General features: G+C 40.4%; 1 protein-coding gene across 19 annotated transcripts in view; it reads left to right on the top strand.

Annotated features, from left to right (window-relative positions):
* The window catches only part of DOCK10 (dedicator of cytokinesis 10), a 239,284-nt gene that overhangs the window by 116,741 nt on the left and 94,950 nt on the right, over positions 1–27,593 (top strand). For all 19 annotated transcript variants that reach the window (XM_034780722.1, XM_034780717.1, XM_034780736.1 and 16 more), the window contains exons 5-14: positions 1,448–1,520; positions 1,827–1,955; positions 2,248–2,382; positions 13,248–13,431; positions 15,667–15,752; positions 17,044–17,127; positions 19,549–19,704; positions 21,786–22,007; positions 24,975–25,097; positions 26,861–26,943. In XM_034780722.1, the coding sequence (XP_034636613.1) occupies positions 1,448–1,520; positions 1,827–1,955; positions 2,248–2,382; positions 13,248–13,431; positions 15,667–15,752; positions 17,044–17,127; positions 19,549–19,704; positions 21,786–22,007; positions 24,975–25,097; positions 26,861–26,943 (1,275 nt within the window). The remainder of the gene's footprint in view (positions 1–1,447; positions 1,521–1,826; positions 1,956–2,247; positions 2,383–13,247; positions 13,432–15,666; positions 15,753–17,043; positions 17,128–19,548; positions 19,705–21,785; positions 22,008–24,974; positions 25,098–26,860; positions 26,944–27,593) is intronic.

Here is a 27,593-nt window from a genome sequence, read left to right as displayed (position 1 = left end):
GAAAGGAGGAAGCAGAAGGGGGCGGGGGGAGTGGGGCTGGGGGGAGCCCGCAGGGGGGGGGATTGGAGTTTTGTGGGGCTGGGAGGGAGGAGGGGGAGTTAGGGCGGGGACTTTGGGGAATGGGCAGAGTAGGGGCGGAGTTGGGACGGGGCCAGAGCCCCATGGAGTGTCCTCTTTTTTTATTTTTTAAATATAGTAACCCTAACCTTATTTGACAGGTGTTGAATCTTTATTCAAAGTGTTAAATCTTTATTCAAAGTGGTAATTTAGTCAATGAAGTCACATAGGTGTGAAAAAAAAAAGAGTTTTAAACAGTCTGATTAAAGAACACTCTTACTGTCTCAGTTGCTCCACTTTCACTCTCTTGGCTTTTGTGACGTTACCACTTCATTTATAATAGGCCATTCTAACCTCGACAGGAACTGGTTTGCTAATGTTAAAAACAAGCAGCAAATTGTTTTGTTTTGTTTCTTTTATTTTCCTTCACAGACCATGCTTAAAAATTGCACTACAGTTATTGCAAAAAGTCTTTCAAGTTATGTGAGGCAGGGATATGAGATATATGTTTGGGGGTAAAGTTAGCCCAGGCTGAGGACCTTAGGGAAGGAACTAACTAATGGATATGTTATTCCTGAACTTTTACTTGAGTTTGGTCCTTTTAATATTTTGATTATTGTTGGCTTGTTTGTTTGTTTTTAAGTCTGTTTCAAGTTCCATGTTTAGTATTTTGTGGGGGGGGGGGTTAAATGACTCAGTAATAGTGTGGATTCTATAAATACATTTTTCTTTATACTAATAATGGGGCTTGATGTGACCATTTTAATAGTTTGCCTCTTAATGGTCAAAGAGGTTTCCAAGGTGATGACCTTTAACCTTGGACAAGTTTAAAACAATTTAAATGTGTCCATTTTCTGGCAACAAACATTTAAATTACTTTGTTTTCGAATTAAAAACATCCATCAAGGTGTATTGTGTGGTTGGCTGACTGTTATTTAGGGCTTGATCCTGCTAGGTGCTGAGTTATCTGGCTCTCAGTGGGACAACTCATGTGCGTAGTTAAGTGCATGCATAAGTGATTAGCCTGATCAGAGCCAGAGTGCTTAGCCCCTTAGAGAATGGTAGTGAAGCAGTTGATCCACTCTTTCCACCAGCTCTAGCTGGGATGCTTCTTTTGGGGCGGGGGGGGGGGTGATCCAAAATCCTTGATGATTTGGGGTTCTGACTGTGCTTACCGGTTATAAAGCAAAGATCAGAGGGATTTCAACTAGGGATAAAAAGGACTACACTTTCAAAAGATGTTTTTTACAGAAGCTCAGAGCAGTCCAGCATTAGATATATTTGAAGGTGTCCTGGAAGGTTAGTATCCTCAAAAGAGCAGTCACATTAAAAAGAATACCCTCTTCCAGTTATGAAGTTGAACATTAATAAGCCTTTTTTCCTACCCTAGAAATGAATATAGACCAGAGAAATTGCCTTCACATTCCTTTGAAATTGATCATGAAGATGTTGATAAAGATGAAGTAAGCATATTGATTTTTTTCCCCACTGCTGAGTTATTTATCCGTTTAACATCAAATAAGTAATGATAACAGAGTCTCCTCATTATCTTCTGTGGAATGTTTCATATATTGGCTAACTCTGTATTTAATGAAACAGCTTTGTCTCTTATGTCATCATGTGCCCAGCAGGAGAATTAATAAAGTATTTTTGAAAGGAATGTGAAGATTGTATTGTTAAGAGAAAGCAGATATTCAAATGCATCATTCCCTTTGGTCTTAAACTCACAAAAGCAAGTCAATGCAACACTAATGATGTCTTTTATACAGGATACCACATCCCACTCATCTTCAAAAGGTGGCGGCGGTGGTGGAGGATTTGGAACAGGAATTTTCAAGTCTGGCTGGCTTTATAAAGGGAATTTTAACAGTACTGTAAACAATAGCATTACTGTTCGGGTAAGGGGACATCGTTATTCTTTCTTTGTTCTGTTTGGCTTTAATCCTCCACACACTCCCCCCACCCACCCCCAGCAGGGGTGCTGATGTTTTCAATTGTCATTTAGCTGTTTTCATCTCAAATTAGGTTTGTTTAAATTGCATTAAATGATAGTAAAGTGGATGTTATTATTGTCTGCAGAGTAGCACAGTTGAAATGCAGTTAGCAATGGTGTATTGTTTAAACTCTTTGAATAAAATATCTATGAAAACAATTTGCAGTACAGCAATTGTGTTTTTGTTTTCACTATAGTCATTCAAAAAGCGCTACTTCCAGTTGACACAATTGTCGGATAACTCATACATTATGAATTTTTACAAGGATGAGAAAATATCAAAGGAACCAAAGGGTTGTATATTTTTGGATTCCTGTACGGGGGTTGTGCAGGTAAGTCATTTCATTCTATTATTTTGGAATGACGTTGTGGGCCCAATCCTCAGCTTACGTAAATGTTTGTAAACTCAGTTATCTTTAGTGGAACACTCTTAATGGACCTGGCTTTATGTCATTAAGTACAAATTTTATTGGAGAGAATTGAATGTAAAAAAAAAAAGCAAATGAGAATGATGCAGGTCAACTATGAGAACATATATATATATATAAGTCTGATACTGGCCTCATTTTCATTTGTAACTCCATCGATTCCAGAGAGTTACTCTTGATTCACACCAGTATAGAAGGACAGAAATAAAACCAGGATGTTTTGTATAGAAATAGGAGGATTACAAGCAGACATGGATATACATAAATGAACGAAACTGCTCTGGTCCTGCAGTAGGATCTATGTGGGAAGACATTTACAGCTATGCAGAATCCCACTGACTGCAATAAACTCCACACTAGCATGAGGCATTGCCTGTGTGGATGCCACTGAAGGATCTGGGACTAACATTCTGATAAGTATTGAGATAATGGAGGATCTTAAAGAGGGCAGGCATGCTAAAGCCTGCCTTAGTCCTAGGGCTGATCTACACTGGGGGGGGGGAATCGATCCAAGATATGCAACTTCGCGTAGCTGAAGTCGAAGTATCTTGGATTGAATTACCTGGGGTCCAGACGGCGCGGGATTGATGGCCGCGGCTCCCCCGTTGACTGCGCTACCGCCGCTCGCTCTGGTGGAGTTCCGGAGTCAACGGTGAGTCGTTCAGGGATCGATATATCGCATCTTAACGAGACGCACTATATCGATCCCGGATAATCGATTGCTACCCGCCGACACGGCGGGTAGTGAAGACGTACCCCTAGACTGATATCTTGGTAATACATTTGCACTGAAAATCTGTGGTTGTATTTCTGAAGGTTAAGTCTTTAAAATCTACTTTTGTCGCCAACTACTTTTTCCTGTGTTTCAATCTGATTTCTTTTTCTTGACAAGAAGTAGTTTCTGATAAGAAACTGCCCTGGTTGATCTAGCACATCATGCTGCCCTGTAGAGGGATTTGAGTTTGGCACATATTTCTGGTCGATTACTCCTGAATCAGGAAAGGCTGGGAATGTTTCAAAGGCAGCTCAGCTTCTGGAGTAGAGTGCAGTACAGCTTCAGTTTGGAGTTGCTCTGAAACAAACCTTTCCGGCTGACTCACTGAGGTCCTTGACCACCTTGAGCTCTTCGTGGTTGGAAGGATAGGTTGTTTTGATACAGGGCCTTTGAAGTGGGAAAGAATGGCAGAAAGTGGATGGAATTCACCCTGATGACAAATGCCAGCTCAAAGTTCCATATAGCACTTCAGCCCACATAGTTGCACCAGCTGTGCAGATGGCTGTCACGTGTGGGACTCACCCCTGTGGTGCCTCCTGCTGGTCGTCTCAGGAATTAGCACTTTCTTAGTCTTGGGGTGCCCTCTTCAGGCCGGTGTTCCGCTGCTGCTGGCTCCCGTGTCCCTCCCAGGACCCCGGTGCCCTTTTGTCTGGGGTGCTGCCCCCTGGCAATACCCCCACACTCTGCCTCTGGGTCTCCCCTCTCTGGGGAACCCCCAACCCTCTAATCCCCACTTTGCCTCAGTCTGGGCTACTGCCCGTCATCACCAAGCCCCCGCTCCCTGGGGCAGACTGCAGTGTAAAAGCCACTCATCATAAGCAAGGGAGTTCGGACCTGCTGCCTTCCTCTGCCTCCCAGTACCTCTGTTGGCCTAGGACCGGGCCCTGCAGCCTGGGGAGTTGCCAGCCTGGAGCTCCCCTGCTCCTCTGGCCTTTCCCCAGCCGTGCTTCACTCTAGTACTATCTCCCTCCTCTGCTAGAGGGAGACTCTGCCAGCTCAGGCTCACTGGCCTTTTATAGGGCCAGCTGTGCCCTGATTGGGGTGTGGCCCAGCTGCGGCTGCTTCCCCAGTCAGCCTAGTAGCTGCTTTCTCCCAGCCACAGCCCCCCCAGGGCTACTTTTAACCCATCCCGGGCAGGAGCGGGTGATCACCCCGCTACAATGGCTATCTGTTGTCCATGTGCAGTGCAGACTGGTTCTCTGTACCAGCCTGGCATAAGGCAGTATAAGGACAGGCATATAGAGACGTAATGAAATATGTCATTATGAGACTCCAGTGACATGGAGGGGCAGCAACCTAACACAGCGGTCCCTGATTGGGAATATGGGAATCCCTGTACATTTTATCTGTCTAAAGGCTTAGGCAGAAGGTCTTGAAGTGGATTTCAGTCTGAATGAGGGAATCCTGACAGATCCACCCCACTCCAGAAAAAAATATAAAACATCTATAGTTATAAATAAAACCAAATAAAGCATGAGGCCTTAAATGTATTGCAGCCTCTACATAGGCCTGCGAGTCCCCAGGCCAAGGACAACCGCTGCTACCCGGATATCAGAAGGCAGGCAAATTATCTCAGTCAAGTCTGAGTTACAGTCATGTAAACCCCAATCCCAGGTAGACATTGGTCAAAGGCAGTCAATTCCACTATCCGGGTCTGATGAGCTAGTGATGCAGGCTGAGTTCCATCGGAGGCACTGCAGTCAATAACACCAGGCTACCCTCCCCCTGCACCTATGTGTTGAGCAAGAAGAGAGAGAGAACAGTGCCCCTCATGAGAGCCTTCAGGGCAGATCCATAATGATTCAAACAACCTTTACGTTCCCGCCACAGTGAAAAATAAAAATGTTGCTACTCAAGAGTAAGCTAGTCATTCCCTGCTATAGCCAAGAGTATCAAATATACAATACAAAATTGCTAAATTTCTCAGTGCCCATACCAAGTAAGTGTGCAGGAGTGCACATACAAAGCACATCTCTCCACAGTTATTGCATTCTTTAGCAATTCTTGCAGTCATGTAAAGCTTGCTTTTATTACACACTGTGTGGGCAAAATTATTTGGCTATGTGTCTTTGAAGCTTGAGCCATTGAATACATCTGTGGAAAAGAATGAAACGTTCCTTGGGGGACAACATAATTGCTGGAGGAAAATGAAAGGTTACAGAAGAATATTGATATTTTGACATACCAAAAGCCAAAACCAGTCACTTTCATATAGCTTATTGTAGTAATGTAAAGCCTTTCACCTGTTGTTATTTCTGAAAGGATTAAAATAGAAGCTTTTTTAAATAAATAAATGGGGCCCAATATGCTGTCTACAGCGTGGATTTTTATCTCCGAGATCAAGATATATCAGGAATCTAACTGATGTTTTATTTTGAAGATGTGTGGTGAGAGAGTGCATTCAGGGCTGTTTAGTTACTGTCAATTACCAACTCTCTGTTGTTAGGTGATCTTTTATATTCTTCATCTGTGCTTGTGAATTGGTGCTGCCCCATTGGTGGCATGAGTTTGCCAAGTGCCTCAATGTTTAGAAGGCTTAAGAAGGAATGTTTTGTTCCAGTTTGCTGTGACTGTGTGCTGTTCTTAGAGACAAGCCTCAATCAGAACTTCAGAGTTAGCCCCCAGTACCCATACCACCAATATAGTTTTGGACTTGGGTCACATCCAAAATCAGAATGTGTCCCTTTTCCAGGTCCATTTCAGAGGCAGTCCATGATAGCAGAAATCACAAGAAGAGTGGATTTTAAGAGATTTCTGGTCTAAATCTTAAAAGAACAGGGCAGGAGACTGAAACCTTTGAATTAGACCTGCATAATCTCCAGCTTCTGGCCACAGGCTCTGAGTTTCTGACTCTTGCCTACTCCCTCAATCACCAGCTTTTCTGTCAGCTGTCCAGAGCATTTGGTTATATCCCTAGATTTTTTTTTTTGTACGTCTTGTCCATCTTTGGAAGCCAGTCTCTCTAGCTGCAATTGATAGCCCAGGGCAATTGATAGCCTGGTGGGCAGCTGCAGCACAGGGAACTTAGGGGAGCTGATGGGGGGGCTGCCGGTCCACCCTGGTTACAAGCCCCCACCAGCTAGCTGCAATGGGCTGCTCTTCCTGCAAGCAGTGGACAAAGCAGGCGACTGCCAAACAATGTTAGAAGGGAGCATTGCACAACTTTAAACGAGTATGTTCCCTAATTGATCAGCAACGTGACAACGAAACAACGTTAACCGGGCCGACTTTAAGTGAGGAGTTACTGTACTCATGAGCTATCCACACTGCAGAAAGGAGGGAGTCTTAGGATGGCAGCAGTGCAACAGCACCAGGAAAATCATCAATCTTTGTTCCCCACCACCACTCACAGGCTAGGGGAATGGATGAAAAGGACAAAACCTGGTGTAAAGCTGCAGTAAGTGAGAAGGAGTGGGTCCAATGAGTGTAAGTAATTATGCATTTCTAAGTTTGAGGGAGGCTCAGGTCCTGACTCTCCTCCCCCCTAAATTAGTTTCACACCACTGTAACCTCATTGACTGCTGTTAAGTAACTCCTGAGTAACTGAGGAGTTACTCTGAGGCTACGTCTTCACTACCCGCCTGAATTGGCGGGTAGAAATCGATCTCTCGGGAATCGAATTATCGCATCTTGTCGGGACGCGACAATCGATCCCCGAATCGACGCTTGTACTCCACCAGCGCAGGTAGGAGTAAGCGCCGTCGACAGGGGAGCCACGGAGGTCGATTTGCCACTGTCCTCACAGCGGGGTAAGTCGGCTCGGATACGTCGAATTCAGCTACGCTATTTGCGTAGCTGAATTTGCGTATCTTAAATCGACCCCTCCCCGCATAGTGAGAACGTAGCCTGAGTAACTGAGAGGAGAATGAGGTTTTGAGCTGGTGTAGCATACATGTTGAAAAGGCCAGAAGTCAGTGAAAATAACACCATCTCTTAACTAAATTAGATTCACCTCTATAACAACCCTGTGATTTTAGGGGAATCATCCTGTAGGCATTGGGCTAAGCCTTGTATTTCACTGCTATCTCATCTTTGGTTTCCTATTTCTGAATCTGAGATTTCTTCCAGAAGGAAATATTACTGAAATTCAAGTGTTGAAGATATCTACATTTTAAGTCGCAGGCCAAATTTCTATAGTGTAGGGGCAATAAAGAAGCAAATGGAGAAAGGAGGCATTTCTTTCTATTACTGGCTACAGAAGAAAATGTGTAGATATAGACTTGAATCAAGGACTTGCACTGGATTTCATCTGCCTGCCAGGACTTTGAAGTGCATATGGAAAAGTGGATAGTAATGTTTTCCTTCCTAATGTCTTTAAGATTCAGCATGTGAGTTCTATTGCTCTTTTAGATCAAGTCTGATAGTATTATATTATCTCATTTAAACATCTTAGCAGAGGCTGTAAAGGGAAGTGCATAGTACAGACAACAGATGCGTTCATTTTAATAATCTTTCTCTTTTTCACAAAAGAAAATTGAAAGGTGATTTCTTCTCTATAGATCCCACATAACCTACTTACGTGGATATTTAGTATACCAGGACTGCACCTGTAGGAGGCAGCCTCTGGTGTGAGCAACTATTTGAAAGTATTACCAAGATTCTCAGTCCAGTTTTATTCATCCTTTAGGTAATGGCCTCTTCTTACTAAATGATGTCATTTACCTGGTTCCTTAAAACAGGCTTCACTGCTTTTAACTATTCGCTTATATGAATTTTAACTCCTACTAAGAATAGAGCACATATTTCAGATTTCATCTTGCTGGCATATGGTGCCAGGTGTCACTGTTCAGGGCAACTGCACCTGTATTTCACCTTAATGGTCCAGCAAGGGCACCTACTCTTAGGCTTCCAACTTCGCAGCTGTTGCCTCTCCCGGGTGGTGACCAACATCCCCCTCCCTTCTGCCCAGGATATTTCCAGGTAGCATAATTTCCTGTCTGTGCTGGGTTATCCAATAGAGGCAGGCTGCCCAAGCATACCTGCTTGCTTTCTCTTTAGAGACGGTTAACAGGTGTAATTGCTAAAATTATAAGTTACCACATAGCTCTTCCTATGCAAGCCTATTTTATCCTAAAAGTAAAAAACATTACAGAGACTACATATTAAAAACAATAAAAGAACCTACACACATGCTAATCAGCTTACCATGGGTCAGTCCAACTCTAACATGGGTTCCAGCTGGAGCAGTTCTTCAAATCCCCACCCAAGGGGATTCCTTGTGGTAACAAGTTCATCACAGCTTCTGCTCAGAACAGGCACACAGTCTTATGGAGCCTCAGTAGGCCCAGTCTTTTGCAAGCCTTTTCAGCAGACTAGGGCCTGTCCATTTGCTGGCTCAGGAAGAAGGCCCTGAGACAGTGTAAAGCCAGACTATTCCTCCAAAATTCCTTTCTTTGCCTGTTGGTCCCTGGAGAATCCAGTTTGAACTAGTATAGGCACACCTCTCCAGGGGGTGGCTTCAAAGTTTGATAATGGAAGAAGTACATTAGCATCCCCTTCTCTTCTAGAGAAGGTACATAAAATGCCACAATAACACATACACACTTGCATTTTGAATGCAATTAAAAGGGCTGGAGCACCTATGGGGAAAAAATAGCAATTAACTGATAAGGGCCTGCCAAACAGCTGTTTGGAGGTACCACCAAACAGCTGTTTGGCAGCTGGAAGAGGTACTTGAGGGAGAGTTGAGAGCAGTGAATGGGCCAGGACCTCAGGGAGTGGGTGGAGCGGTAGGTGGGAAGAGTCAGAGTGTGGGCAAGGCTTCAGGGCAGAGCACTCTCGGGGAAAAGAAAAACTCAACGCCTATGAATCCTACGTCAATAAGACTCAACTGAATTCAGTAAAGTTTATCTTAATTCCGTAAGGTTTGTTCAGGGGTATTACAGGATATTGTCAATCACACCAAGCACCCATGAATGAGCTGTTACAAAATGCACATTCTGGAACCCTTTTCTTATTTTTTTATGGCTTCTATCAATAGTGTTTAACAAAAATGTGTCTATACCTCTGTTCTAAGATTTTTTTCTCCCCCGTGAGAATTTTTAGAGTTTGAACATTTTTCTTGTACCAAATCAACAACAGAAGAAAAAATCTAGAAAATTTTCACAATCGGTAAACCTGGAAAAAAATCAGTTTGGGAATGATCAGAACTTTTTTTAGATTTTGGCCTTTTTTATTTATATTTTTTCATTAAATTTAGATTTTAAAAAATCCCAAACTGGGAAGTTTCAGTTTTGAATAATCAGAATTTTCTGATGAAAAAAATGTTTAATCAAAAATTTCCTGACCAGTTCTAATTACAAAGCTATTCCTCAAAGAGGGAATCCAAACTTAATATATATGGAGATATACCTATGTCAGAGAAAAACTGAGTTCTCACTCTTTTGTTTAGGTACAGCAAGTCAGAAGCTTTATTAACTCTCACATGTGCAGAGGAGAGAGCTAAGCAGGTCTCTCTCTCTGGCAACTAATTACAGCAAGCATTTATACCTTTCATTACAGAAATAATGAGGGACAGCAGCATTTTGTTTATACATAGGCCATCTTGATATCTCATTTCCTCACTTGTTTTGACGCTTGCCAACATACAATTATTTTCTATACCTTATCTACACAAGGTCTTCTACACCTTATCTATACTGAGGTCATCATGACTTCTTACACAGTTCTTTCTCACCCGCCTCACACAATCCTCGCTTCTACAAATCTCGCGTTATCAGGGTTACAGTTAGCCTGACTCTTGCTAACAAACGTCATGCATTGCAGTTCCCTTCTGTCAGTTCTTTTCTCTGCTTCCACAACTATCTCATAGAACTGGAAGGGACCCTGTGAAAGGTCATCAAGTCCAGCCCCCTGCCTTCACTAGCAGGACCAAGTACTGTTTTTGCCCCAGATCCCTAAGTGGCCCCCTCAAGGATTGAACTCACAACCCTGGGTTTAGCAGGCCAATGCTCAAACCACTGAGCTATCCCTCCCGCCCACAACCATCAGACAGAATTTGGAATTCAATCACATTACATCTATTTATGCCAGCTAAGACTCTGATCTCATATTCCTAACTCTAGCTCTCTTACTTAGAAGAACATTGTGCTGTAACTTCACAAGCTGGTTGACTTGAGAGCTATTCTTAGAAAACAATCGAGAGGTCTTATCATTCTATGCAGTGGGAAATAATTATGATGTATAGAGCTATAGAACTAGCATGACACAATCATCCGATTTAATTAGGGCTATTAACTGAAAAAACCTCAGACTTAAAATAGTCAGGTAGCATGGATGCATGGATGAAATCTACAGGGTTTTTCGATATCACTTTACGGTCAGCTGGATCAACCATGACTTAATTTTTGTTAATGACACTTTCTGAAATACTGAAAACAAATGAGTGAGCTTTGACAGCTATAGTAAATGGTTACAAATGGTTTATTATGAAGAAGGGCCATCCTGGTATGAGATCTCTTTGAAGTTTAAGAGAATGTGATAGAAGAGTGTTAAAACTGATGTTATAAGAGTATCACATAAAGTCTCGCAAATTTGATAAATGTGAAGAGAGAAATGTACTGTATTAGCATTAGAGGATCATGTAATTTTAATTCAATTTCACCAAGCTATTTCATTAACTAAAGAGCTGTTAGTGCTCATAACTGGGCCTGATGCATTAAACATTTACTGCAAGTACATCATGATGATATAGACCAGTTTTAAGTCTGGTTGCCATTACATTGGGAATTGATTTTTTTTTAACCTTCATTTAAGAAAGATATAACTTTCTTAAAATTAAATTTCTTTAAAATTACCATTCAGTTTTCTCTTCTTAGAATGACTCTAATATGCTCACCAAGAGCATCTTGCGCTTTTCCAAAAAGCCATTTCAAAATGTGGTGACTGGTAATATCTCATCAGAATTTCCACTGTCTTCTTTCCACGAAGGGGAATATATATGTTTGCAATGGTCAGTTCTTCCAGTCTTCTGGAGCGATTTGTTGGTTGATTTCTCATCCTCATATTAACAAAATTGTCCAGGAGTTGTGTAGAAAAATGGTCAGACAATATACCTATGTTTTTTCCATGGAATCTGTGAATTTCCTTAAACAGTCCTCTGTTGGGGGAGCAATCTAATTTAAAGGCTATCCAATGCTTATGGTTCTGTAAATAATATTTAACTGCAAGAAGAAAGAACAAAGAGGAATGGTACAATTTACTGCCTGTATTAGATTAATAATTGGCCTCAATTATGCAATTGTCACAAAGCCATTTATAGAGAGAGCAAACTGTTCTGGAAGAAGGAAAGAAGAGATAGTGGTTCGAGAGGCAGTCTCTTTTATGGCTGTTGGATGTACACGGGGACTTCAAATGGGACTATTTGTGTAAGATAATTTTCACCAACATGAATAAGGGTTCTGTATTCAGGTCCTATTAGTGAAACCCATTCAGACATTTTAATCTTTCAAACTGGAATTTAGCTTGCACTTTAAAAGTGGATTGAGAAGAGGAGAAATGTTATTTGAGCAGAGATTAAAGTAAAGTGTTCTCTCTGTGAAAGCCTGCTCTGAACGCAAAGTCTTTGGATGTTATGTACTGCCATAAAAAAACAGCTTATAAGGAATACAATGGAGTTGGCAGGCAGTTCAGTAGCCTTGTAGAGATTAATCATTCATATTTTGTTTAATACATTTTTTCACAATAATGTTGGTTGAATTAAATTAAGTCAGTGTTCTAGATTCTTCCTCTGGTTCTTTTCTGTTCTAAGCATGTGTTATTTATTCATGAGGCTTAACTGCTTCATTACTTCTTTGAATATTCCTAGAGCCCTGCAAATCTGTGGATATCTGCTTTAATCCGCAGATATCCACAGACCGTGTTTGTAGATCGCGAATGGACGCGGATCCAAATTTTATATCTAGAGCCTTGCAAATCTGCAGATATCCGCTTTATATCCACAGACCAATTTTACAGATTGTGGATTGGATGCGGGTACAAATTTTGTATCCATGCAGGGCTCTAAATATAACTTTACCTTTCTATAAAGGTTAAATAACAATCAATACAAAAATTGGGGTGAAGAATGGATAGTGCAAATGGCGTACATACAGGACAGTTTTATTTATTAGATGCATCCTGGCCATGCCAAGCACCTCAGGCCTTTAGGACTGGTTGAGAGTACTGTACAGACAGTGCTCTACATAATAAAGGGAGGGTTGTTAGTCTCCATTGTCTTAGAGACACCTTAGTACTATAGTTTTGAGGACTCAACAATATTAGTGTGTGAGAAGAACTGAAAAGCGTAGGGAAAATAGTGACTCAAAGGAAAGAGCAGAAGTAGGAAGACTCAACGACCTTGTTCCCAGTGCTCTGACCCTCAGCAGTTGTGGCGGTGGAAAAAGAACAAAGGGGCTCGTCGCTTTTCTAACTTCATTAGTTGCTCTGGAACTAGTCAGCAGGTTCACCTAGCTGGTAGCATTTGTAAATGTCTTGAAATGGGAGACAGCATGAAACAGGATTCGGAGTCACTAGTTCAATTTCAGCCCCATTGGTGGTGACTGAACACTCTTACCATGTGGTGGTTGTTTGATGGAATGAGTTTGGTGGAGCCAGTCCAGTTCCTAGTGAACACTGAAACACAAAACAATGCTTAGCACTTGTAGAGTGCTTTTGTCTTCAGAGAGCTTTAATTATTTATCACATAAGTTAAATCCCACATGTGCGATACTGTAGGCAAGTACTGCCAGAAATTATGTAGGAAAGCTACACTGCCCATGGTATAGCAGTTTTATAGCTAAAAGAGGACTTCAGTCTCCTGGTGAACAAAGACAATGGTTCATGAACATTAATATCACAAAATTTGTCATTTGTGTTTTATTTTTTAATGACACTAAATTTCCTTGAGTGTTAGTCCTAAGGTGGTTTGCCATATAAAAGCCCCAACATTCCACATGATTATTTTGAAAATAGTTCCTGTCTTCAATTTAATTTTTTTTTCTTTTTGGTACAACAGAATAGCAGGCTTAGGAAACATGCCTTTGAGCTGAAAATGAATGACCTGACATACTTTGTGCTGGCAGCTGAAAATGAGCAGGATATGGATGACTGGATTTCCACTCTCAACAAAATCCTGCAAATAAATCCGGAAGGGACCATTCAGGAGAGGAAAAGCGCAGATCTCACAGATATTAAATTTGGTAAGAATTAATGTATTTGCATTGCTTTTTGTGTGAATACAAAAAATGCATCTTCAGATTTTGGTATCGGATTGTTTTAACTGCCAGCATCTTTGATGGATTCTGCACCCAGAGCAGTATCGATTTTTGACAGAATGGCTCCAAAGCTTTTATATTGACTGAAAGTATCAGTTAACTCTTGGGGGTAATTTTCAAAGGGCTACGTGGAGTTTAAGCAGCACAGCTCCCAGTAAAGCAGTGTGAGTCATGTGACAGCCTTGCACATGTAGCTCTATATAAATAAATTGAGTCTTGCCTGTCGGTCTTCCATTTAATGTGTTTGTGTGTATACTTTGTGACTTGCTGTACTGATATTGTCTGAAAGATTTAAGGAATTTTAGTTTGGAGAGGTCAGTCAGTGTTTTTTTGTTTTTACAAATTTTTTTCTGTTTTTATTTATTTATTTTACTTTGGGAAGAAATGCAAAATCCCAGCTGTTATAAGTTTCCATTTTGATGGAGGCTTAATGCATTAATATGTTAGCATTTTATTTCCGGCCTTTGTGAATGAATTTGTGTATTGATGCCCTTTCACTATATGACAAAACTCTCTTGGCCAACACACCAGGGATTGAACCAGGCACTTAAAGACTTAAAAGCATAAGCTAAAGCTCTAGAGCTGGGAGTGGGTAACAACTAATATCCCCTGTATATTGCGCATGAAGGGAAAGGTGTAACACACTCACCAGTAGGTTACTTACTCTTTTGGTTCAAAGAAACCTTGTCCCAAGTGTCAAAGGCCATGGGTTCAAATTTCAGTGAAGTCACCACTTATGTGATGCCCATCCTCTTCACTGGTATACCAGAGATTGAACCAGCATGAGCTGATACAGCTTGAGCTAAAAAGCCACAGATCAGTACTTGGAGGCTGTAACAAATAGCACTGGGAGGATATTTTCTGATGGAACATTTTTCCACTGGAAAATACCAATTTGTCAAAATCAAAATGTTCCCTGGGAGTGAGTTGATTGTGATGTATCTTCCAACAGAGGAAAGGCAGGTTTCCAACAGAAAACCTGTTGGAAACCTGCCAGCTAACTGTCCCACTTTTTGGAAGTCTACCTGGTGGACTGCCAGTCGGAGTTGTGAACCCAGGACTTCCATTGTCCATGGCTCTGGGGCAGTGCACAAGGCAGACTGTTTTGGAGCCATGGACTCCAGGACTTCCAAACTCCCTGCAGTGGAGCCAGGACTTGTAAGCTCTGGGAGACCTGGCTAGAGCACTGCAGTAAGGGACCCTTGTAAGCCCTGGAAACTTTCAGGGCTTCCCAGTTTCCTGCAGTGGAGTTGGGAGCCATGGCTGAGCTGAGAGCCTTGGTGCTTGGGCTCCCAGATAGCATTTCATTTTGAAATTTTCAAAATGAAATGTTTTGATTATTTCAAAACATTTTTTCTCAGAGTTTCCCTTTTGTGGGAAATTTTGAAAATTTCTACTTTTCATTCCTAAAGAGAACAAATTTTATTTTTGAAGGTTTTTGGAATTTCTCATCAAAGGGAAATTCCAACTTTTAACCAGTTCTAGTAGTAACTCATATCATCCGCACCACAACTGGCTAAACCACCAAGGGGAAACAAAAATTAAAAAAGGATCTTCTGCAATTGGAGAATTGCAGAGCTACATAGAATGATTCTCTACAGCTCCCCATTCTGGATTTATTTGTCTACAGCAGATAAGCCTTTGGAGTTTTTGGAGCCTTAGGACTTGGTTCCCAGCTGGTGTAAATCCATCACTTGGAGCTACACCAGTTTATAACAACTGAGGATCTGGCCCATAAGATTAGAGTAAGTCCACTCTGCTACCTCAAGAGGGATGGAGAAAAGTGAAAAGGCCCCTTCATTAGGAGCATTATTGTTTATTATATATGCAGTGCTCATAAATATACTAGATGCTTCACAAAACAAATACAGACATGACCCTTGCCCTGTAAAGAATAACTTCCAATTTTAGTTATGGCAAAATAAGAGGCAGTAACAAATAATAGTGGGAGATGGGGTTGGGAAGGACAGGGATCATGGTGATAAAACCACTCTGTTAAACAGTTATAGAATGTGTATATCTTGATAGTTCCTTAGCGCTAAAAGTGACAAAATATGGAATACAAATAAATAGGATGTGAATTGGATTTTAAACCTGGAGGTTAATTGCAGGTGTAATACAAATCTTACAGTCATTCTCCATAATGGTTTTCTTTTTAAGATTATGCAGACGTTTCAGAGAATTATGATTGCCCACAAGAGGAGAGTGATTCTTCGGAGAACACCTTGCACCCAGACTTCGCAAAAGTAATAAACATGATATTTTACTATGCTGTGCCGGTATAAAGTACTGTATGGGTCACATGTACCAAACAATTCCTAAGATGATTACTAACATAAAGAGAGGTTTAAAAACCCCAGCACATGTCATTTTGTGTTTTAAGGCCATGACAAAGCAAAAGAGGAAGTGGTTCTGTTATTTTCTATTAGAGCTCTTGGGAGTTTTATCTGAAACAGAATAGCTTTCAACCATAAGTAATGCTAAGAGTTTTCGGGCCATATTCTCCCCTAAAGTAATTCAGCGTAGCTCCTTTGAAGTCAATTTATTCAAGAAGTATTCATTCTCTTCTCTATTCAGCATCACTGCATTGGGAAACTTTGCCCCCAAGGAGGCAAGATTTCCTATATTGCCTGCAGAGTTCCAAGGAAACTGGCTGTTTACTGCTGGTTATCTTATCTAATTTCACTGAAAGTTGCCGGTAGTGTTGGGGAGAAAGGAGTATGGTTTTTTTGTTGTTTTTTTCTCTGAGACTGTGGCATAGACTTCTCCATAAAGATGAGCTAATTTAAAAACAGACAAACAAATACACACAAAGTGAATGGCAGCTACTTTTTGGTTATTTACGGTAACAAATGGCTAAAAAGCTATGATAAAAATATTATGTTGAGCTATTTTAAATTAATGCAACTGGCTTATGATTGACTATCTGATCTATTATCACCATGACAAATTTCTCTAAAGTAGATGATAATATGATACGTATAAAGGACCAAAGTCTGCCCAGATATATGGGTGTCTAACTCTCCAGTGACTTCAGTTACGAGTGGCACATGAATCTGAGGGTAAAATTTGATCCAGGTCGTACTGTGTAATGTGCTTATGAAACAGATTGACCTGAAATTTCCAAAATAATATTAAATATTAAAGTATCACTGAATTCATGTGTTTGAAAAAATGGAATCCAAATGTCTGTTTTGTTTTTAGATAAATTAATCAGCACATATTGGCACAGGAGACTGATAGTTAGAAGTTTGGGTTCTATTCCTGGCCCATCACTGTGATGCCTGGGCAAGCTGCTTAAGCTCTTCATACCTTAGTTTACCTATCTGTAAAACCGAGATAAAATGCATCTACCTTACAGGGATGTGAGGTTTAATTAAAGTTAAAGACACTTTGGGCTCCTCAGATGATAGCTACTATCAAAATAAAAAGTATTATTGTTCTAAATGAAGCATCAATAATTTTTCTAAGTTTTATGAACTGTATCTGGAAAAAATGTCTGTATACAGAAGACTAACTTATTAATTATTGCCACAGTACATCACGGAAACAGAAGAAACAGTGAAAGCTTCTCGAAATATGGAACGACTAAATCTGTTCTCCCTAGATCCTGATATAACTGTAAGTGAGAATTTTCTGTTTTAGTTTCTAACGGTATTCAAGATAGAGAGGCCCAAACTGACTTGGGTACCAAAAAACACCAGGGTTGTTTAGAGGTCAGCAGGCAGGTTGAGTACTTGCCTATGCAACAGAATTCCACATCTGTGTTGAACGCTATTTGGAATGTTGCATCTTCTCCCCACAAACAGTGTTTGAGGTACCCAGCTTGCTGATGGTTGCTGCTGATTTGTTGATTATGTAGCATTATTTATAGTTGATCTGCTTTTTAGATGAGTGGCATTAAAAACTAGTGATGGGTGAATATCAAAAAGGTTTCAATTTTGCTTCCACTTGAAGTCAGTGGGAAAATATTATTTTCAAGAAGAAATATTATATTAATATTATACTTCAAGAAGAAACTGCACTGGGATCAAAGCTTGGTTCAGCTGGGATAAGAATACCAAAGTTTTAGTTCCTTCTTTGAACTATGTCTCAACCTCCTGAATCTCCCAAACTGGACTGAAGATCTCACAAGATTCCTGGTACTTCCTCATTGGTCGGAAACACTACAAGAATAGCATTTTTCATGGTTATTCCCTATTTTGGCTTTTACTGCAAAGATGCATACAGCTTAAGCTAGATAAGTTTATGGAGGGAATGGTTTAATGGGATAACATGATTTTAGTCAAAGGAACAGCGTGCCATGGCAGGTAAATAGTATAATGGCTAATGAGGGTCAGGCTGGAGAATCTTACCTACGTGCTCGGGGTTTTACTGATCACCATATTTGGGGTCGGGAAGGAATTTTCCTCCAGGGTAGATTGGCAGAGGCCCTGGAGGTTTTTCGCCTTCCTCCGCAGCATGGGGCAGGGATCGCTAGCTGGAGGATTCTCTGCTAATTGAAGTCTCTAAACCACAGGATTTGGGGACTTCAACAGCAGAGTCAAGGGAAAGGGTAGGGATGGCTTTGTGGCCTGCATCATGCGGGAGGTCAGACCAGATGATCATAATGGTCCCTTCTGACCTTAAAGTCTATGAGTCTATGAGCTATCTATTCAAGTGACATCATCATAGGACCTAATCACATCAGCCACGCCTTCAGGGGCTTGTTCACCTGCACATCTACCAATGTGATATATGCCATCACGTGCCAGCAATGCCCCTCTGCCTTGTACATTGGCCAAACCGGACAGTCTCTACGCAAAAGAATAAATGGACTCAAATCTGACATCAGGAATCATAACGTTCAAAAATGAGTAGGAGAACACTTCAACCTCTCTAGTCACTCAGTAACAGACTTAAAGGTGGCAATTTTACAACAGAAAAGCTTCAAAAACAGTCTCCAACAAGAAACTGCTGAACTTGAATTAATATGCAAACTAGATACCATCAATTTAGGCTTGACTAGAGACTGGGAATGGCTGAGCCATTACACACATTGAATCTATTTCCCCATGTTAAGTATCCTCACACCTTCTTGTCAAACTGTCTGAAATGGGCCATCTTGATTATCACTACAAAAGTTTTCTCTTAATTAATTAGCCTCTTAAAGTTGGTAGGGCAACTCCCACCTTTTCATGTTCTCTGTTTGTGATCTATATCTCCTCTATTATATGTTCCATTCTATGCATCTGATGAAGTATGCTGTAGCTACTCCACGAAAGCTTATGCTCAAATAAATTCGTTAGTCTCTAAGGTGCCACAAATACTCCTGTTCTTTTTGATGGGAAGAAAAGTTCACCAAAGCTACTTAAGTAGCTTAGTTGGGGATTTGGAAGGTTTAGGTTGGTTTTAATTTATCTGAACATCTTTAGTAGCTTAATAGACATTAAACTTCAGGATTCAGGGCTTGTTACTTCTCTCATTGAATGGATGTTTTGCCAGTGATTTCATGGGGAGCAAGACTGGAAAAACAGCCACCTTTATGTTGTTGAGAAATAAAAACCTTTCCTAAAGCTGAAGTCAGTACATCCCTCATTCAAGTCAACTGAAATATATGGTGATATCAAAATATATTTATCTTGCAACAGACTAGAGGTCTGAAATCTACTACACAGATGTCTGGAGTTACATTCTGTAACTTTTTGGCTACATTCATCTAAACAGAAATAAACAATTCAAATTGGTCTCCATTTTTCAAATTACAAGAAATTGATCACCAAGGTGCTGAACTGAAATTCAGGGGATGTAAATTCAGTTCTGAGCTCTGCCACAGACACCCTATGTGACCTTAAGCAACTTCTTTGCCTCAGCTGTTAATCTGTAAATTGGGGGTAATAATACTGTCCTTCCTTACAGGGGTTACATGGAGATAGATCATTAATGTTTGTTAGGTGTTCAGATACTGCAGTGGTAGATGGTGCAGATAGAAATCTTATTTATAATGTTGGATTTCTTTGTGTATACTACACATAAATAATCAGCCCAAATTGTTTATTCTAGGCCTCAAATCTTCAGAAAAAGGAGTTTCCAGGAACAGATTCAGTGATCAAACCATTTGAGGAAAAGGATGCAAAGAGGATCATGATAACTTGTAAATCCCTCAGTTTGAATCTTCAGGCTTGTGTGACTGAGAACGAAAACGATCCTATAACCAATGTAAGTTACGTATATTTCTCTGCATACGCATGTCTCTTTTCCTCAAGGATGGGACTCTTTAAGTCTGTATTACTGCTGCAATTAGGATATGCGATGAAAGCCCCTTCTTCCATATTTCAAGCTTGCTCTTCCCTCTCCCTGTGTAAATGCATTAGGCTTTAATCATGTACTTAGGGAGTTCTTAGACCAACATTCTGCGGTTAATAAATACATTGAATGTAGTAATAGAATATTTTGGAGGTATTGATTCTTTGTGGTGCTAAGTGCAATAGAAAGCAATCTGTGAAGATCTAAGTCAGCCTTTTCTTCACTGTGCATTATGGCCCTGATCTAAAGCCTATTGGCATCAAGACTCCCATTGACTTCCGTGGGCCTTGGATCAGGTCCTATAAGCACACAACAAATTGGTATCAATGTAGAGCGGGCAGCAGTCCATCTGATAAAGCACAGTGTTTTGTAATGCTAATGTGCTCCCTCCATTGTACAAAGTGGGACCATAACCCAGTAACTCCTCACTCTGACTTGAGGAGATGTGTATATCTGTTGTGATGATGGAACATTATTATTGCATTAAGATAGAAAATAGCTCTGGACCTATATACAAGCTAAATGAAAGTAGACAAACTTTCATTTTATTGATTAAAGGACTTACAGTCTTTATAAATCCATGAAAGCACAATAAATATTGAGGCAGAAAAGTTAATCTATAAAATCCTCCTCCCTCTCTTATTCTTGTAAAAAGAGAAAACCTAAACCATCAATGCGCAACCCCTGGATTTTGTTACCTCCTGCTTTAAGTGGGAGAATTTCAAATATTTTATCAAATCCATGTTCTGGCAATTCAGCTTCCTTCCATTACATATGAGAAATTGATTTTTCATTTGCAGGTCACCACTACAGTGGGTGCATAGTCAGCATACGGTGGTCAGTATTTTTACAGCAGAATGAAAGCAGCAGGGGAAGTAAAGTAATGATGGTTGTAGCAAGGAAATGCAATAACTCAGTCCAGAACTACGAAAGCATAGAACTGATTATCTGCTAATGCACCCTGCATCCATAATTTCATGAAGAGTCAGATTCTCCTGTTCCACAGAGCGATGCAAAGCAGCTGTAAACTGTAATGACTGCAGCCAAGCCTCTTATGTCAGGATATTTGTGAAATGTGTTTCTCAGGGGATCTGCTTGATAACCTTAACCCTTATCTGTGAACTTGTTGGTCTGCATATTTCTCATTCACATTTCTGATTTAGATGCCAACTGTACTGTCAAACCCAAGTTTTCAGAAATCATGAATCAGGCCCCCCAGACTCATGAAACTGGTTTAAAAATCCAGTGAGATAAATGTTTGGTCTTTTTATTTGCATTCTTTTTTTAAAACCACAGGGTTCATGTTTTCATGCTTTTCTCTGCAGCCATGAATGCTAGATACTTTTTTTAAAAATGAAAGCTGAGATTTTGACCTAATCACTGAATTCTAGGAGCTGGCGCTTTAAAAAAAACACCAAATATTGCAAGACTTGTGAAAAAACGGCAACATTGTGTCAACAGAGTTCTTTATTGTTGTTACTGCATGCACATTTGCAAAGGGATGCTATAAAGAGAGAGATCAAGGCAGTGCAGCCACTAGCCACATGTAGGAAGGTCTGGTGGCAAAGCACGCTGGCAGGAGCTCTTGGAAATATTTTTCTTGAGGTAGGCAGAGTGCCTCTTAGGTTGTAGGGAGAACATGAGTGCTACGACGTCCTCCCAAAGCGGTGCTGTGTTTGCTTTACCCTTTGGGATTCCAGCTCTGCTAACTAGCTTGAGGTGCAGGCAGAACTATCACTATGCCCTACCTCTCCCAGCCCTTTCTGGGTAGTCTAGCCCTGCAGGCAGAGCTAGAGTTGCAGCCCTGAAGTTCAAGGACTAAGAACATGTACTGCACCTGCACAGTGGTGCAAGGGTGGGAGAAACTTCTTGCACCCTACATCTGGTGGATTTGCACAGTCTGGCACATGGGACATAGAACTGATAGGTTTTAAACCTCTTGCCTTTTGATAGTATTATATTTTAATCAAGTTGTTTCTGATTTTTATCTCTAGATTGAGCCTTTTTTTGTGAGCGTGGCTCTGTTTGATATCAGAGACAACAGGAAAATCTCTGCTGATTTTCATGTGGATCTGAACCACACCCTTGTTACACAGATGGTTTTAGGTTCCTCATCTTCATTGGAAAATGGCAATATTGAAACAATGGACACGAGTGAAGAAGAACCACCAGTGGTCAAGGGATTTCCAGAGACATGGTTGAAGTATCCAAAACAGGTATTTGATGCATGACTTGTCTCACTGATGTTTAAATGGGATTGTTCACACCACTAATGGTACTTGTGTTCTGTATGCACCATAAACATCCTAAACTGGGTTCTAATGGCTCCTTTGAAGCTGTCAGTATCTGTTATCTAGAGAAATCCATGAAGTGTGCAGCCATTTTTATGTTCAATTATTGACCTCTCCCAAACCAGCCAAACAAAATCACAACTTAAAAACTCATCTAGACGTCTGCATTACTCTCTAAGTTATGACACAGTCTTGTTATTGTAACTCTTCTCCTCCATTTACTCTCCATACCTGTTTTCTTTTCCATGTTATTAATTTATGTTACATCTGTTTTTAGGCTTTGATTCAGGAAAGCACTTAAGCATGTGCTTGGGAGATTTCCTGAATAGGGATGTTTTCCTGAACTGTTCCTAAGATTGTATGGTAATGGGACTATGTCTTCAGTAAGTTCTGTAATTCATCTTTTTGAAAAAGGATGTTTGGCTTCATAGTCGGGCCAAATTCCAACATGAAGTATCACATGCTGACTCCAGAATTTCCTTATAATTTCAGTTGTAGATACTATTACACTCATGTATTAAACTGCATACCAATGAGTAAGTGTATGGCTGTGACCAAATTTCTTAAAAAATAAGCATCTATGCTATCTCATTAGACACATTTTTTAATGGAAAGAAAGCTCCCTGGTTACCTGGGATATCATAGGGTTGCCCCAGTAGTATATGTAGTAGAGATGGTCAGAAACTCAATTTTTTGCCATAGAAAATTCTGTAAGAAAAATCTCCTTTCAAAATTTTTCAACCAAAAAGTGTTGGGTTTTCTAAAGGAATTTTCAAAATGACGTGAAAGAAGGTTAATTTTGTTTCATATCAAAACGACATTTAAAAATGAAATCTTTCATTTAGTTTTGAAATGTCAAAGTGATACAACATTTTTCATTTTATTTCAACTTAAAATATCATTTCATTACATTTTTATTTCTGAAAACTGAAAAATTTCAACTTTCAGTTTTTGTTTTTTAAATTAATTTATTTTTATCCTTTCTCTCACTTTTGTACTTTTCCTTCCTTTGTCCAATGGGAAATGGAGGAGAAGGTAAAGTGTGTGAAAGTGGGGAAAGCATGAATTTTCAAGCTTTTTTTATTGTTTTCCAACTGGAATCCAAAAACTGAAAATAGATTTTTTTTTTTATTTCCCAAACTTAAACAAAACAATATTTTAAATCAAAATGAAACAAAACATGTCATTTCATTTTAGTGTTGATTTGAAACAACATTTTTTATTTCAAATTTTCCAATTAGAGAATCAAAAATAATCCTCAAAATTGATATTGTCTGGTGAATAGTTTCAATTTTAGCTACAGTTTTGTTTGAAATCAGCTCTGGTATTTTAGCATCCAGAAATACAGATTCCTCTGTATGTAAAGCAAAAGGGGAATCATAATGAAAAATACAAATTATCTGATTTCTTGTATCGAAAATATATCACTCTAGTATCATATTCAATATTCTCATCTTACATATGTGTACATATCACAGAACAGATAACCAGTCAATATGAGCCCTTTCTGGGATTCCAAACGAATTCAAAAGTGAGGCATTAATTAGACTTCCCCTTAAGTTCAGTTAGATTTCCTTAGTGCTGCTTATGTCCACTCAGTGACTTGAGGATAGGTGTCAGATAAGCCTGCATGCTATAACCAACCCTCTTCAATGATTATCTAGAAGAAATTTTAAGAGCCACTGATGGAAACCTACAGGATGGTGTACCCATCGGTGGTTGAAAAATTTGTCATCTGTGCTTTGCTGATGATGTTGACCGGATTGGATCATCGGAAGAAGAGGTGCAAACATTGCTAAAAAGAGCAGAGATGGAAGCAGAGACTGTTAGGTCTAAAGCTATTACATGGAAAGACAAAGACGGTGGTGACATCTACATCTGTTGAAAAGTTGAAGATATTTCTACCCAAATTTGAGGAGACATTGGAGTGTGTTGAGCACTTCAAATACCTGGGTAGCTTGACCACATAGGATGCTGAACATAACTTAGAGGTCTGACATAAAATTGGAGTCACTCCTGCTGCCCTAGTGACATGCAGCCACATATAGAAAAGCAAAGGTATTCCCAGGAAGTGCAAAATGAAATTGCTGCAGTCTCTTGTCTTCAGCACCTCACTTTGTGCATGTGACACATCGACACTAAGGAACCAGGACATTAAGAGGCTTTCTGCCTTGTAATTGGAATACTGCAGGTGATTGCTGAGCATTAGCTATACCTCACACACGACTAACGAGGAGGTGATCGCCCAAATTTACAGCATAATTGAAGCCATACTGGATATCATCAAGATGATCAGACAAAGAAAACTTGAGTTGTGGGACATATGGATGGGCCAGAGAAGTTTTTCAGGGATTGGTGCCAGGTGCAAAGGGCAGAGGGCACTCACGGCAAATTGGTTTGACGAGGTGGTTGACCAGATGAGATGCAGCATGGCACACTTCTGTGTGAAGACTGCAAAATGAGGAGGAAGATTGCTGGCCAGTGACTCCTGAGTATTGTGTTTACTGTTCATTGTGATGTGACTCTGTGGTTGCTTTGAACTATGTGAGAACATATGTACGTGAGTAACTCTAAGGGAGACTAACGAACCATAAAGGGTTTCAGGTCGTGTAAAAGATCTAACATTTACACATCATTTCTGTATTTGATCCTGTGAGTCCAAACAAATAAACCTAAGTAGGCCTAAGAAAGTTAAATCCTGGTGAGTCTGTTAGTGTAACATCTCCGTTAAGGGGATTAGAAGAAAGTGCAAGATCCACCAACGCAGAATCCTTCTAGGTTCACTTAGGCTCAAACAGGAACTTCCTTTCCACCAGCTGGGGGCATTGACAATGTCTCCACTTGTTACAGAATTGTTATATGCTTATTAACTATACTCTCTTGTATTTATAGGCTCTTTTCTCCATAAGTAACCCCCACTCTGAGATTGTTTTGGTGGCAAGAATAGAAAAGGTGCTCATGGGAAATATTGCCAGCAGTGCTGAACCTTACATTAAGAATCCAGACTCTAATAAGGTAATGCAATATAAACATAAATTGCCTCTTTGATTGTTCATGTAAATGTCCTCCTGTGGGTGGAAAACACTGCACACTATGTTTGCAAGGCTTACCAGTTTATGGATGCTTAATTGTACACTCAGTTAGGATCCTCTCCTATTGAAGTCAGTAGCAATATTCCTATTGACTTCAGTGGAAGTAAGATGAAGCCCTTAAACATGTAATGCAGGAATAAACTTAATATAGTAGATGTAGTTTGCATCAGGACATTTGGCAGTAGAACTGAGTTGGTAAACCCTAGATGAAAGACTGTGATTCTAATCTATGAATCTATTTGTTGTGTACTACTTGTGCCGCTGTTACTCCAGTGGAGTGAAATTCACTGCCCTCAGCCCCATACAAAGCATAACCCTTTGAGAGGGGAATTAGGTGGGTGTTTGGGTCCAGCCATCCACACGCTCCAATCTAAAGGCAGGCAGCATGACTACATTGCCGATGCTGCAATGGGCTAAAATGACGACTGCTTCCATTATAAAGTGATTTTGGGACATCAGATCCTAGCTAGTCTCCCGCTACAGTCCCAAGTAGGCGGGTGTACAGCCTACTTCCATGGTGCACATGGGGTGCAGAGGCTTCTTTGTGGGTACGTCTACACTGCATCTGAGAGGTGTGATGCTCAGCGGGGGTAGACAGTTTCATGCTAGCTCAGCTTGCACCAAGCCTCTAAAAATAGCAGTGTGGACATTATGGTACTGGAATACCTCCCTGCTGCAATGTAGACATACCTTGTGTGGCCAGTTCACACTTGCCCTTCCTTCACACAAAGATTTAAGAAGGGCTCTGTATGCCAAGGAGATATTCACTCACTCTGATATGTTGACTCTACATAATGATTAGGACATGAGTGTGTTGCACAGAGTGCCACAGCAGATTTGAGGTCCCCACTTTATAGGTTTCAGAAAATGTAATTTCAGTGAATTGGGAGAGAGACACTGAAATGGTAAACGCCTAATGGTACCTGCCATTGTACACATTTTCCTGACATGTATTTTTTTAACTATTTCAGCAAAAAAAAATTCCTCTATGGGTCTGCCTGTACAATTTTAAACTCCATGGTTGATCTGCTACTTGAATTTACATGCACTCAAAATGCTTTTCAGACACTGAAGGGCCAAATTCTGCCTTGACTTAGGCCCCATGAAACCCCATTGATTTTAATGGGATTGCACAAATTATAAGGCATGACAGAATCCAGGTTGACATCTGCTGGCTGCACTAAGATATCCCAGCTCTGAGACCAGAATATCAATCTTCCATTTAGTTAGTTTAAACAAGAGCGCCCTGGTACCATGGAAGGGATTAATTTGCAGGAAGAACATGTAGTATTTCCACTTCTGCCCTTTTCCAGTGGCTTCCACCAGAGGGAAGGGAAGACTACATTTCTTCAGGGGCTGCATAATAGATCCCCCAGCAGAGGTTGCTCAGAGGATGTACTCAAACAATGCATCCCTGGTTACCCTGTTCTCACCTCCTCCCATGCCTAGTGCCACCCCCTGCGAACCTCCAGCAGAGTGCAACTTTTCCCTAGTAAACTTCTCCCATGATGACGCTCCACCATGCTGGTCTGATTTTGTTAACCCTTCAGATAAACACCACCTAAATTGCATTTCCGGTACGCATAAGGCACCTTTGTTTCAACTTGCAATAAGCCTGTTTTCCAAGAACAAAAGCTGTGATGACGGTACTGACGGTACTAATGGTATTTATTTTTCTTTACCTAGTGCGCTCAAAAAGTGTTAAAATCCAACAAACAGTTCTGCAGCAAGCTGGGGAAATACCGTATGCCATTTGCTTGGTCAGTGAGGTATGTATATTGATTATTTTTACATAACATTTCTAACAACATCTTACAGCTCACCCTGCTCTTGGATTCATGTACTTTTATTATGAGTCACATTTTCAGCTTCAAACTAATACTTTCTACTTTATCCATGCCCCTGGCTGACTCTGGTGGCTTTAATCAATTCTGTTTTGTCCCATTTCCCTTTATTTACATAATTGAATAACAGTCACTTTCCCATTAAATATTAGTGTGGTAGCATCTATCACTTATACACATGCTGAAGTTGCTAGAAAGCATCAAGAACAATGTCAATTTATGACAATAATGCAGGAGTAGCCCCACTCTGAGCAATACTGTGCTAAATATTCTAAGAGAGGTTTGAAAGTTAAAATTCTTTCAGGAGACTTTTACAAAGCTAATTCTTCTTTGAAATGGGAATCGAATACCTGCCTAAATACAGATTTAAGAGCCTATATGTAGGCACCCAAGATTGGAACTCTGGCCCTATGATTACACCTGTCGAGTTTTGAGAAACATTGGCCAAAGATCTGGGGGTTGTACAAGCTCCCAGTAGTCCCAGTGCCTATGCCTTGGTGGTGGTAGAGGGGGAGAATGCCCTGGAAGTGCTTGCATTGTTAGTATTCTCAATAGGAGTTAGAAAGCTGGAGGTT

This window comes from Trachemys scripta, chromosome 9, assembly GCF_013100865.1.
Source record: "Trachemys scripta elegans isolate TJP31775 chromosome 9, CAS_Tse_1.0, whole genome shotgun sequence".
Taxonomy (NCBI): Eukaryota; Metazoa; Chordata; order Testudines; family Emydidae; genus Trachemys; species Trachemys scripta.
The sequence above is the reverse complement of the archived record's forward strand: the minus strand, read 5'-3'. Positions and strand labels throughout refer to the sequence as shown.